The sequence below is a fragment of the Syzygium oleosum genome, unplaced genomic scaffold (genome assembly GCF_021117445.2).
Source record: "Syzygium oleosum isolate NSW1041296 unplaced genomic scaffold, Sole_v2.1 Sole_v2.30, whole genome shotgun sequence".
Lineage (NCBI taxonomy): Eukaryota > Viridiplantae > Streptophyta > Magnoliopsida > Myrtales > Myrtaceae > Syzygium > Syzygium oleosum.
In genome coordinates, this window is record NW_026607514.1 from 1,835,869 (window position 1) to 1,849,676 (window position 13,808).

The 13,808-nt window shown below is 37.8% G+C and overlaps 1 protein-coding gene and 2 long non-coding RNA genes across 19 annotated transcripts in view; 2 read left to right on the top strand and 1 right to left on the bottom strand.

Annotated features, from left to right (window-relative positions):
- The window catches only part of LOC115661893 (probable LRR receptor-like serine/threonine-protein kinase At1g56140), a 124,785-nt gene that overhangs the window by 100,092 nt on the left and 10,885 nt on the right, over positions 1 to 13,808 (top strand). For 5 of the 16 annotated variants that reach the window (XM_056304039.1, XM_056304047.1, XM_056304046.1 and 2 more), the window contains 7 exons: positions 11,807 to 11,878; positions 11,980 to 12,051; positions 12,153 to 12,224; positions 12,885 to 12,956; positions 13,038 to 13,103; positions 13,185 to 13,247; positions 13,385 to 13,429. In XM_056304039.1, the coding sequence (XP_056160014.1) occupies positions 11,807 to 11,878; positions 11,980 to 12,051; positions 12,153 to 12,224; positions 12,885 to 12,956; positions 13,038 to 13,103; positions 13,185 to 13,247; positions 13,385 to 13,429 (462 nt within the window). Of the gene's footprint in view, positions 1 to 6,607; positions 6,662 to 9,211; positions 9,628 to 9,700; positions 9,773 to 9,874; positions 9,947 to 10,838; positions 10,911 to 11,392; positions 11,491 to 11,599; positions 11,672 to 11,806; positions 11,879 to 11,979; positions 12,052 to 12,152; positions 12,225 to 12,884; positions 12,957 to 13,037; positions 13,104 to 13,184; positions 13,248 to 13,384; positions 13,430 to 13,808 lie in introns of those variants that run through there. The other 11 variants (XM_056304045.1, XM_056304041.1, XM_056304042.1 and 8 more) reach the window with 11 other exon arrangements.
- On the top strand, positions 153 to 1,613 carry LOC115663923 (uncharacterized). 2 transcript variants are annotated; one of them, XR_008814738.1, is made up of 3 exons: positions 153 to 302; positions 974 to 1,250; positions 1,343 to 1,613. It is a non-coding gene; the product is annotated as an uncharacterized LOC115663923 (long non-coding RNA). The 2 variants fall into 2 exon arrangements; XR_008814737.1 differs by having other exon boundaries at positions 974 to 1,171.
- Positions 1,918 to 2,910, bottom strand: LOC130135292 (uncharacterized). Its single transcript, XR_008814739.1, has 2 exons — positions 2,712 to 2,910; positions 1,918 to 2,529 (listed from the first exon to the last, which is right to left on the bottom strand). It is a non-coding gene; the product is annotated as an uncharacterized LOC130135292 (long non-coding RNA).

Genomic DNA, 13,808 nt, shown 5'->3' on the forward strand with positions numbered 1-13,808 from the left:
ACATTGTCTCAAATAAGGACCTAAAGTGACTAAACTAGTCTCAAATAAAGACCTAAACTCGCCGGCCGGCCAAATGTTTGCTGGCCGACAAGTGTGTGACATTTCCGGTGACTAGAATATGGGTAATTTTGTCCCAAAAAATATGGATAAAAACTAACAAACCCCAAAAGAAAAAAAAAAGCCCAAATTCTTGACGTTCTTGTTCTTCTGCTCTTCGTCTTCTACGTTCTTTCTTCCCTCTTACTTGGAGCACCCAAATTCTCCGGTATGGAGCACGATCCCCGACTCCCCGAGTTTTAAAAGTACGTGCTCTCTCTCTCTCCGTCTCTCGGTTGGGTCCGTGGAAGTTGATTCGAATTGTGATCGAGATGTGGGTACTCGAGGTCGAGATGTTCGTGGAGTACCCAAAAATACTCTGTTTGTGGGCACTCGTTGCTCGAGATGTGGGTACTCAAATTCTCTGTTCCAGAGTTGAAAAGGTGATGGAATCTGTTCATATTGCTGCCAACAAAAACACTGCTGCAGGAGATGTATCTGCCATGGTTCCTAGTGGCATTAGAATGGGTAGAGGGGTAGAGGCTTCTTATGGACTAGATTGTGCTTCCAGGTTCAGGGTTTTTATGTTGGTTACTTATGGACTAGATTGTGCTTTCAGGTTTAGGGTTTTTATGTTGGTTACTTAAGAATTTGTCCATCTTTTTGTATTCTTGTCGAAGAGGACTCTGTGAAATTAGCTGAGTTCTTTGATGCTGCCTACGGTTTGGCAGTGAAAATCAAGGCCGAAACCAAAGGTGAATGGTTCTACCAAAATCATTTTTCTCTCTGCCAATTATACTTGGTTCAAATCACCTCATGCAATCAAGCATGCTTAATGCTTTTTCTCTACTGCTTCCTCTTTCTGGTTCACGCCTTCATCCTTTAACTTATTCTATAGTCTATTCAATGTTCTATGCTAGAAAATTTGGTCCAACAGGAACAAAGTTGAAGGACTTCTTGGCCACAATGCAATCTTCCCCTCACTTTCAATCAGAGATTGCTTAACTTCAAGGAGTATGCAAAGCAATTTCCTACAATTGGGTTCGAGAAAACAACAATGAAGTACAAAAACTGAGGGAGAAATCATGGGTTAGTATGGTACTAAATCGATTGTGAGGAAGAAGTGCTGCTGCCGGTACTAATTTCGATGTCAAGAAAGTCTGTATCGTGATCTCCCTATCTGAATATCATCTATGGGAAGAGAGAAGATGCAAGTATCTATTTGTGCTTGACTTTGTCATAAAATTGTTCTTACTTGTACTTGCCTTTGTTTTGACTAGTGATTTATTTTGTGATTCAACTGTAGGTAAAGAGGAGAATGTAAGGACCTTAACATGAAAGTGGTCGAAGACGAGCAACTTTTTTGAGATATGCAAGACCAATAAGACCAACAACACAAACTCTTTCTGTTTTACTATTAGTTAATATGGATGGCTCTATTTTGGAAGCATCTTAAAGTTACAGTATGTATAGGTAAACTATGTTGAGAAGATTTCTTGTGTTGGGATGTTTCTCTTTGCCATCATACAATGTGGATCAATTCAAGTTTATCTAATGCTATTTAGTTTGCTATGGAATGTCCCAGCACTTCATTGTAGTATAGTAGTATCGACAAGTTTAAATGAGCTCATCAATCCAACAAGAAAAAATAAAATATAGAACAGCAACATAAAAAAGAAAAAATGACCTGCAAAGAGCAATGAGCACAACAGTCCAACAACACACTAAGTTAAAATGCCCTATAGTATAGGCCAAAGAAAATATATAGAATATCAATGGGCTCCGTCAAAGCTTGTAGACAGTTCAAAACAAATTTCTTGAGCTCTATACACGACAAAATATAGAACAGCCGACATAAATGAAACCAAAGACAGCTTGTGGTACCAAAAAGCATCATCATTAACTCATCATTAAACACTTGAATTAATTGAACTTCAATAGTTCCATTACAAAAATAGATAACAACAAAGTATACAACTTTAATTTTGTGCGCACAACACTACAAGAAAGAGAAGACAACATATGAGTTTGACAAAACAACCTCTCACTGATTATATGCAGTGATCACAGCCCACCCTACTACAACCAATCTAAAGCACCCAACAAGAGCTGGAAGACTTTACTACTGGGTTGATGAATTGATGCGATTATAGTTCTTCTGATTCCATCTCTTTGGTCCAAGCAAGCTATTTTGCTCATGACATAAGAGGATGTTGCCCTGTCGAGTCCACTGGTTGGTTCATCGAGGAAGAGAAGCTTTGGGTGGGTGACAATTTCCAGGCAGATGCTAACTCTTCTCTCTTGACTACCACTTGGTCCTTTGGACCCCTAGCCTCCAATTCTTGTGTCCATGGCATCTTATAGTCCCATTTCCCTTATTACCATTTCTGTTCTTTCCCTCTTCTCGGGTACTGGCATGGAGTCTGGCAATTGTAGCTGAGATGTGTAGTGGACAGCTTCTCTCACAGTTAGCCTTGTTTGTCAATACGTCGTCTTGCATCACTAAAGGCCTGAATTCATAAGAATGGAGAACCGCAACAGAGATTGACGAGCATCGAAGATTTTCCAAGAACTCTAAAAAATTCCAACAACGGAAAAGCACATTATCTGATTAAAGAAAGCATCTGCAACAGAGATTGACGAGCAGAATGCGACTAAAATGCGGTCACCGTTACTTGGCCTCTGAACATTGTGACTGAGGAAAGCGCCTCCCAGAGAGACAACCCCTCCCCTCGCCGCCATGGTCTCCCAAGCGGTGCACGCGAACGACGAACTTGAACCTTGTGGACAATGAAGCCTTTGGAAAAAAGAGACGGGGAACGATAGACTGATGCTCGCGAGGAGCGGGAGCGACCGGGCAGCGATTTGATTGAGGAGCAGCGGGGGAGAGGAAGAAGAAAACGAAGACGTTTGAAGGAATAACCTGAACTTAATTCAACTTGGGGTTTTTCCTTTTTTTTTTTAGCCAATTACAAATTTCGAACAAAATTACCCCTATTTTAATCGCAGGAAACTGTCCACACCGGTGAACATTTGGCCGGCCGGCAAGTGAGGCCCTTATTTGAGACTAACTAGGTCACTTGATATCCTTATTTAAAATAACATCCATTTTAAGTTCTTATTTGAGAAAATGAGTCCACTTCGAGTTCTTATTTAGAATTTTCCCGAAAAAAAATTCAAAAGATTATTATTAAAAAAATTATCCGCGTCACTGACACTGATTGAACTGTTACGTCAGCGTTTTCTGGTCAAACTTACTCGGAATGACTGCAGTGACAAACTGTCAAAAGGTTTAGAACTGAATTGACACAAACGCGATAAATTTAAGACTTTTTTATAATTTTTCTGTTAAATCATGCATGACCAGAGGTGAACAGTGGTTGGAAAATCTTAGACGATTTTAGCCGTCATAACGTTGGCTTCTTGCGGTCCACGCGATTTGGGTATTAGCATGATTTCCAGCTGTATCTCATCGACATATGACGTGACGTCGTGCCGCGTATATCATGTTTGGAAATGGTTGCAAGTAAGGCCAAAAGGCTTGACCAGCTGGTCTATGCCCCCAACGTGAAGCAATACGGTTAGCATTTCCCGAATCTTCATCCGTTTGCCCGATGAGAACTTCATTGGCTCTGACTTGACCGGCTAAATCCAGCAGCAGAAGATAAAGGTCGCGCTGATGCGTGTTTCAGATAATGCTTGGCTCTCTTGTATTAAAGAAATCAATGGAGTCCATGCATCTCCCTTCGAGATTCGTCTTCCTCTTCCTCTTCCTCTTCCTCGCTTCCTTTCTCTGGGTAATCCTCGACAAGGCCATGGCTGAAGGTGTTACTACAGTAACTGTGCATTCACCTGCAGCTCCACCTCCACCTGGAGGAACTATGTATGTGTACCCACGTACAGCTCCACAACCATCTGAAGCTGACACTAGAGTTCCTGTGGGCGGACCTCCAGATCCACTTGACGGTCCTCTCTCTCTCTCTCTCTCTCTCTCTCTCTCTCTCTCTCTCAATTGCTCATGCATACATGAGGTTAAAATGGGTCTAATCACACAAATAACTCGAGCCACCCATAAGATTTGACATTTGAGTTTTGGGGGTCAAACTACTTTAGGATGACATCTAACAACTCAAGAGCCCCATTTCTGATGTGGACAGGAACCTTACTATGATTATTGGTATACATCTAATTAGTTCTCAAATCTAATGTATCTAATTAGGTAATTGAAAACAAGGAACGCTTATTGTTATTAACCTTTGTTATGATTGGATTTTGAAGAATTTGAGATGATTTCCTCCTGTGGTGTCCTCCTCCTCCTCCTTGCCACATTATTTGGTACGAGATCTAGGATCATTCGGTATTATTTGGTATCAAAGCCAAAAACCCCGATTATATTGCATTGAAATTTTCTATCATTTGGCTCAAGAGTCCTATCACAACATGACAATCGATGAGTCAAAGTCTTTATCAAATAACTCATTCAAACAAGGAAACAAATCAATAGAGTGGTTAGGAGCTGCATCAATTTCATTGATAGCTCAAAAATTCAAGAATTTCCCAGTATCCTAATATCATAACTGTTCAAATCATGTGCATGACATCTTTCTCAACAATGCCCTGTAATTTGTGAAGAAGACTTTAATTTTTAGCCTGTCCGCGTAATTTTTCATCAATTTATTGGAATTTATTTGTACATCAACCCGAGATTGGCATAGTTGGTCCGGGGCGTTAGAGGATTTGGTACTCGGGTCTCTACACTCGTGCCCTGGATTACAATAATGATTGCTTTTGTTCATCTATAACATCATATGAAACTTACAAGCTAGTGCAGCTAATAAAAAAAAAATTGGCAAGAAACTAGAGGAAAAAATCAAGATGAATTCTTCACCAAGTTATTACTTTTTATTAACTTCTTTTTATAGAAAAATGAAGAGGTGAAAATGGTAACTAAAGTTATTTGACTTCGGTCGTATTTTCCTCCAATCCTCACCGCAAGAAATTTCCTCCTTCATCCATATAATCGGTGAATTCACGTAAAATACCACATAACAATACCAAGATAAGTGTGGATATAATTCTTAACAAAACAAAAAAAGCCTCTCCACTACACCACCGTAGCTCCGCCGCTGCCGGGGCTACCGGCCCTGCATTCAATGAAACTTGAACTGAAGGCAGTGAGGCTAGCCAATGGAGCTGGTGGCGGCGAGTTGCGGAGAGAGAAAGAAGTGACGAAGTGGTGGATGGTGTGTGGTGGTGGTGCTACTAACAGGGGTCGTCAAGCTAGTAAGGGTGTTGTGGGACAGCTTCAGCGGTGGCTCAATTTGTTTCGCAAAAATATGAATAATTTAAAAAATATTTTCCTAAAAATGATCGTTTACATCGTTTGCAAAAATGAACGAACGAAAAATATATTTAGCATTTACGAAAATGTTTAGACATAAATTGTTATCGAAAGTTAATTACTTCAAGCGATATAAGCGATCATTTTTATGAAAATATTTTTCAAATCATTTATTTTTCGTGAAACAAATAGAATCTTAGAGAGAGAGAGAGAGAGAGGGACGTCCAATGATGATGGATAATACCCGGGTTCTTTGGACGGGCAATTCCTATAATAAATTTACCTGGGGCCATGGGGAGATTGATGTGCGATGACCAATTAAATATCGGGTTGGAGGAAGACACGGCCCCTTTGCCTTAGTATTAAATTCCATTTGCCTTCATGAAAATTCATGCGGAAAATATCCTAAGAATGATCTTGCTTTACGATTGTTAACTAATTACACAGCACAAGCTTTGGACCGTGTATTCCAACAATGGAACCTGACCGCGCCGCCGAACGAGTGGAACATCAGCGTAGGACCATGCAGCGGCGCTGACATCTCTGAGACCCGCTTTGACGACATGGGCAACTGGCCGGGCATCAAATGCCTTTTAGAAATAGAATAAAAAATTAGAAAATCGAAAATTCCTAAAACTAAAAAATTCAGAAAATCCATAAAATTTTCGAAAATAAAAAAAGTCGATTTGGGAAAATAGAAAATTTGTTCATTTTTTCAAAAAAATATAAGAATGGCTCAACTTTGAGTGAAATTTAAATTTTGAGTAAAAATCAAAAAAAAAACACTCTCTAGTGAAATTTAAACCAAATTCAGTAAATTAAGTAATTTTTTGCTAAATTTATTTGCAGGATGCACATAAATGTAAGTCCGCGTGAATTTATTTTGATTTTTAATTTTTTGGCACCTCTTTCGACACGTAATTCTAAGCATTATGTAAAGTTTTAAATTTTGATTTTATTTTATTTTTGGGCACTTCAAAAATTTAAATTTCATTCAAAGTGAACACAAGTATTCTAAGCCATTTTGTGAAGTTTTGAAATTTTTATTTTTTGGAAAAATGAACAAATTTCCTATTTTCCCAAATCTGACTTTTTTTATTTTCTAGAAATTTTTATGAATTTTTCTGGAATTTTTCAATTTTTAAGGATTTTTGAAATGGCGGGTACGGTGGCGGAGGTGGGGGGAAACGCTAACACCTCGTCGTTATGCAGGAGTATCTATCAGCTGAATGTCGTGGGTCCGATTCCGGATGAGCTATGGAGTCTGAGTTACCTCACGTATTTGTATGATTCCTATTTTGCCTAATTTGTTACTGGTCGCACGATCTTTTTAGGCTCAGCATCCTGTCCTCGATTAGTAATTTAAGATCCGAAAGAAGTGAAGAACGAAAGGCAATGAAGAAAACTGAAACAAAAGATAAAAGAAAAAGAATTATTTTAACTCTCTAATTTGGTTAAGGGTCTGACCAAAAAGAAAATTTTTGGAAAATGAATAATGACACAAATAATTCATGAACTTCTAATTTTTTCAATTTGGTGCCCGAACTTTAGGCAAATGTGCAATATGGCTCTTGAATTTTTAATTTGTTCAATATGTTATAGTCTAGGGACTAGTTTGAATATGTATCAAAAGTTCAGGGACTACATTGAACAAATTAAAAGTTTGGGAACCACATTACATATTTGACTAAAATTCAAGGAACACATCGAACAAATTGAACATTTCATGAACCACATTGCACATTAGGTTAAAGTTCAGGGATTATTTGTGTTATTTTCCCTTTGAAAATCGGGGTAAAGGAAATTCTTGGGCCCACTTTTAAATTACAGCTTAAAAATGGGGTACAACAGGAGATTGGTCCCTCATAATGATCATAGAAAATGTCGAACCAAAGACTAAATTTTTTATCAACCCAATTATTCTTAGTTAGGGGTGAGCATGGTTCCAGGGTTCTACCCTAGAACCTAAAAACTTGACTGGTGGGAATATGTAGGTTTCAAGTTTCAAGATACGCATAGTAGATTTCGGGTTCTAAAAATTGGAGGATCTGTTTCGACGGGTAGGTTCCAAGTCCTAGGTAAAGGGAACTTGAAACTTAAAACCTGGAACCTTAAACCTTAAACAAGTTTTTTGTGTTTTTTCTTGATCTATGTCTTCATGTGATCCTGCGGTGTTCTATGGCGTTAGATTATGAGTATATAATCTAGAATCACTAGTCTGAGCTTTCATTTTATTACTTATTAATGTTTTATATTCTTCGTGTCTCTAGATATAAGTTTTTGTCAGTGGATCGTAACAGCATGTGGTGGTCATTAAAGGTGATGATTCACTACAATTGTTCAATTAATAATATAGATGGAACCTGAATAAATCTTAGAACATATCTTGAAAGCTGTGACAGGGTAAGTTTCAGGTTCTAAGGTATGTAGGGTAGGTTGCAGGTTCAAAAAAATGATAAACTTGTTTCCATGGGTAGATTTCAGATACTAGATGGAACCTGTACAGAACTTGGAACCGCTCACCCTCAATCTTAATCATATCAATTTCGAACAATAAAAAAAATTGTTAATTCAATGGAACGCCTTAAACCGGAATTGGTCACCTTGATATCTCAATAGCCATGTTAATTTTAAGGTGCTTTTTATATCATTTTAAAATGCAAAAAATAACTTTTGTTTTGGTCAGTCAAAAAAATGTTATTTTTTGTAAACATGGATAATTGAGAAATAAAACTCCAATAACTATAGACTATTTGATTAAGGTTCTCCATGAGAGTTATAGTTGTGAAAAAGGTCGTGCAACTTTTATAAGGTATTTGCCAAGCTCCTCACAGTTGCAGCCGATGGCATCCTAAAAGCTGTAGCAATCTATAGTAATATCCGATTCTAAAGGTGTCGCAATTTTAAAACTCAAATTACTAGATACATATGGTACATTGAGTAAAAAAACGTACGATATGATACTTCATTCGGCGAAAGAATAATGTTGAGTCAGCTTTCAAATTTTGAAGGATTATATTGAACAAAAAAAAAGGTTTGAGGAATAAATTTAAATGACGACGAAAAGTTCAAAAACTTCCAATGCGTTTAGCCTTAAGAATAGTTGCGAGATCTTAAGATCAATTCCTATTTAGTACGGTATCTCAAAGTCGAGTCACAAAAGAATAGTTCTTGACAAATTCCCTCAATGCAAATGCTTTTCTTGCCTTAAATTGAGTCGAAAATGTAGACTTGATTTGATGTATGAAAGCGAACTTAAGATTCACATGGTAGTAGCTAGACGAAATGAAAGGAAAATGTTAGAATATAAGATTGATATAAATTGATATTTATATTATGGGGAAGATTATTATTAGGCCCGTCAAAATGGGTCATATATCAATTTCTTAACTCACATATGATGAATTGAGTTGTTATATATATTAGTTATATTGAGTAAATGGGTCATAAATAGACTTAAACATAATATGTATGTTAAATGAGTTTACAACTTACTTATACCCAATCAACATTTATAACTCTCTCTTCATTCTTTCTCATACTCATTCGATCTCGCGCTAACTCACTCCGCACTCTTTGCTCAGTTTGAGTATGAATTTTCCTAGATTTGATTTAATATAGAAGTGTTTTAGCAGAATGAGTCGTGTCGAGTATTAGTTGGGTATGTACCGGGTTGGATATGGGTCGTTAGATCTGCATTGCACGGAAAAGGTATCAAAACGGATTAAATTAATCTATTTGGGGCGGACCATTTTTTACGCGATCTAATCCACCCGTTTGACGAATTTAAATTTATTATTAAAAATCTGTGAAGACCCTCCCTCCTCCAACCAAAGTGCCAAGTTTAGACGGGTCCCATGACGGAATGTCCGGTTTAAGCAATCCCATGACGATATGTGCCGGTTCGCCGGTGACGTCGAGAACACGATGGCGACGCGACGGAGAGCTCCGGCGACCGAGCTGTGCGGACGGAAAAGCTCGCCGGAACAGCACCGGCTCATCGTACCGCATTGCGACCGTTGATTTCTGATCGAAACCTGTGGCGGGGAAACACAGTGAAGCGATGAGGTTGGAGCCTACAAAGTGAAGCGATGGACGGACGAATGTTTTGGTTAAAGCGAAACGATTCATGAGCTTTTGTTGATATGAATTTTTCTGGAAGGATTTTTTTTCCCTCGTTTTATCGTATGAATAGATGTCTGAAATGATACGATTCATGAGCTTTTTGCTAATATGAATTTTTCTGCAAGGTTTTTTTTTCCTCGTTTTATCATATGAATAGATGTCTGAAATGATGTGAATTCTCACCGATTATCATCACAGGAACTTGAGTCGGAATCTCTTGACGGGATCAATCTCATCGCGAATCGGCAATCTGGGTCGCATGCAATACTTGTAATCCCCAGTAGTGACAAGAACAATATGATTTGATTAAAGGGTTGTATTGTATGGTTTTGTGATGTTAAGTTGTTTTTGGCCACATTCTACTGTTGTTAGGAGCCTTGATGCCAATGCATTCTCTGGGGAGTTTCCGGATGAGATCGGAGATCTCGTTGAGCTGCTAGAACTGTAAGTCACGCTTGTCGGTGGTCAACTTGTCGTGTTTGCTATTATTTCGTGATCGCGGTGATGGTGCGGTGAACTTTGTAGCTTGACTCGATGTTTGTCTATCTTCCCTAAGCTAGTTGATGCAAATCGGAGATGTTTTGCGGTGACTCGAGTGTATCTTGATCGCGAAGAATCGGTAGATGTAGTCATGGAGTTGCTTGTACTCAGTTTCTTAATGCATGTGTTAGTTGTCGATCTTGAGAATTGAAGAGTTCGTTAAAATCAATATATGTTAAATTTTCATCACATGCTTTTAGATTGCATACAGTAGAGCTCCATTTTTGTTCAGTCAAGAGGATTGTGAAGTGATATAGTCTGTTGTCACGGAGGAGACATCGAGTTCCATGTTTGAGCCACCCTTCCCTGTTATAAGAGATCTAGAAGTGATATAAACTGTGAAGGGATAGGTTGTTCTATGCTGGATCAAGTGGAATTGTCTTGGCGCCATTGTTAAGGTGAAATTAATAACTTAAAAGACAAAGTTAGTGAGCTTTCTTGCATCATCATGAGCAAGGCCTGCATTGGTGTCAGAAAGTTTGTGTAAATAGACAGAAGATAATGCCAGAGGGGTATGCGAGTTTTGGCAGATGGTAGTTGACTTTTTGTATTTACTGAATCACATATGGAGGTAAGAGAACACTTAAGCACGAAAGGTTTATAATGATTGCATATGCATTAGTTTGTCTATGCTTCTGTAGATATGCAATGGAATTTTTGCTTATTCCTCCATAAATAGTACCATGTCCAGTTAAATGCCCCCTAGTTACAAGAATTACAGATCCATTCGTTGTTCTCTTTTGCTCCTTTAGATCCATCTGAACATAATGACTCTTGAGATCTGCACTCGTTGCAGGTCATTCACAGAAAATAACTTCTCTGGTTCTCTACCACGCACTTTTGGAAATCTCACAAAGTTAAGGAAGTTGTAAGTCTCTTCATGTTCTGAAGCTCCTTCTCAAAATTTGTTACGCACCGAAGTTGCATATAGTCTTCCAACTTTTGTTCCCTTTCTATTTTGGTTCCCTTATATTTGGATCCTCACTCAGCTTATATTAAAGCACATGCTATGATATGGAATATCAATGATGGTCTCTGGAGTTAGCTGAAAAGTCAGTTATCACTTCTCCATAGATTCGAACTAGAAACACTCTAATTCAAATATGTGTATGTTGTCTTAAACTCCATTTCTCTGTTACCATGTCTGTATTCTTTTCTTGTTTGCCAACAGTATCATAAAAGGTGGATGTTGTTTGGTATCAACTGTTTTCTTGTCAAATTAAAGTGAAGAAAAGGTTCCTTCTTCGTTTTCTAAATACCTGCTTCTACTTTTATCACCATTTATTGCTTAGTTGATCCTTTAAAATCGTCTTCTTTTATCAAGAGAAAACATAAATCTTGTCTATTCAGCTTTTCATGAAATTTTCATGTGACAGAGACTTCTCTAGCTCAGGAATCAGCGGTCCGATTCCTTCATCTTGTGCAAATCTTGCAGATTTAAATATCCTGTAAGAGCCTATAAACCCTTTTGTTCCCAATGGCGTGCACTCTTAGGACATCTCTGTGAGTTGTAAATCATTACAGACATCAGGCGTACTGATATTCTCTGAATCTCAGGTTGGCATCTGACAATAATCTCAATGGCTCCATCCCTGACTTCATAGGAAATTGGCTCAAACTCACTGAGCTGTACGGTGGCATGTTTTGATTTATCATCCGTTTTCCTGTCCATACCCTTATGGAAATGGAACCTAGGTTCTCTATATGCTGGATCTTGTTGCTGAAGTCAAATTAATAATCATCTTGTTCTTATTGTAAATGTAGGAGGCTGCAAGGCAATTCTTTTGCCGGTCCAATACCATTGAACTTTTCCAAATTAATTTCTTTAAAAGAATTGTAAGAATATTCATTGTCAACCAAGTACTATTTTTTTCCTTCTTTTCGTTGTTTCTAGATGACTAATTTCTGGATGACCTAATATGTAACTTGAATTCTAGGAGAGTATCCGAGATCTCTGGTGGCTTCTCTACGCTAGAATTTCTGAAGGACATGGGGAATCTCACAACTTTGTAAGGCAGCCTTAGTCAAATTTGACACTTTTTAATGCTTTTCTCCATCCAGTTATACTTTGTCTGAGGTGTCTAACATATTGAAGTTTGACTTCTTGCAGAGTTTTGAGGAACAACCAAATTTCTGATACTATTCCACCATATATCAGTAATAATAAAAATTTAGAGCACCTGTAAGTATGTCTTCCAATTAATGAAAAGCATCCGCAATCCTCAGGTTATTCTTTGAGACAAATAAATGATGCTAAAACATAAATCCTATTGTTCCCTGCAAGAATTAGCTCGTTTTGGAGCCCGAGAGCTTATTTTGCCGTTGCTTCCAAGAAAGGGAATGTTTGTTTCGGCTATAGGCCAACCAAATAAGCCATGTCGAATTTCCTGCTGAAATAAAGATATTTCAAGGATGATGAAGAAATTTGGGGGTGACTTTAAATGCTAAGATACTGTTATTTGTAAAATATCGAGGGTCTAACATATATAAAGTCCAATTTAACTTTCTAAAGGTTAAAGAAAAAGTGAAATGTTAAAAGCAAAGGGCATGACGGACACCCACTAGTCTGACTGTTTAGTTATGAAACATACTATGTCTTTTGTATCTTCTTTTGTTGCTTTCTGGGAATTCTTCAATGCAACCTTATCCATGCGCCTCTTTTTTTTTTTTTTGTGTCCTTTTTTGTCACACTCAATAACCAAATCTATTCTGTTTAATAAGATTGATTTCCAGCGGGCTCAGAGTTTTGGTTGACTCACACTGATTCTAATAGATTGATTCTACTTGCAAGAAAATCAGTGACTTTTTCTCATGCTCTGATCGATGATTTTTTACCTTGCAGAGACTTAAGCTTCAATTATCTACATGGATCAATTCCAGATTCCATATTCACATTAGGTTCACTTTCTTATTTGTAAGGCATCTATATAGATTAGTCAGCCAAATCATTTGAGATGTTCTGTCCAATATCAAATAATGCCTATTTCTTGCTTAGGTCTCTCGGAAGGAATAAGTTGAGTGGAGCCCTCCCCTCAAAGAAAGGCATCTCTCTTGTTTATATGTGAGTGAATCAAACCAGTGAGCATCTACTAAACTGCACGACATTGTGGGTTCAATTTGACTGAACAGGTTTGTGTAACAGAGATGTCTCTTACAATAACTTATCTGGCAACTTTCCTCCTTGGGTCAAGGAAAATATTCAAACGTAAGTATAGAAGCTTCAACTGAAAGTACTTTGTTTCTTGTTTTGCCCCCAATGTGCATATTTGATCATCTAGTGTGCTCTGTATATTACTGGTATCCCTCACAGACTAACCTTATGCTATTGTCATGCACATTCAGTAACTTCGTTGCCAACTACTTCACAGCAGAAAGTTCAAATAGTGGGTAATGCTCTCTAGTCCAGTTGTACTCCTGTTTAGTCCAGATGATTATTATGATGATATCTTATTCTGTTGTATTGGCATACAAGATGAATGAGAGATGGCTCCTTCTCTGATTTAAAGGAAAAATGAAATGATTCTTTCAGAAAGAAGGTATGTAAAACGATGAGTTTTAAAATGAATAACTTGATGGAAATGGAGCATGTCAAAGTACGTAGAGTCTGTAACTGGAAAAAAGGCCTATAAATCATAAATTTCGTAGTTGATGCAACACTTTTCATCTGGAAGGATCAACATAGCTGATCTCATGAGGGAAAAGTGAGGATAAGAACACCATAAGCGCCATAACATTCGTACGGCGCTCACTTGAGTGCCATAATTTT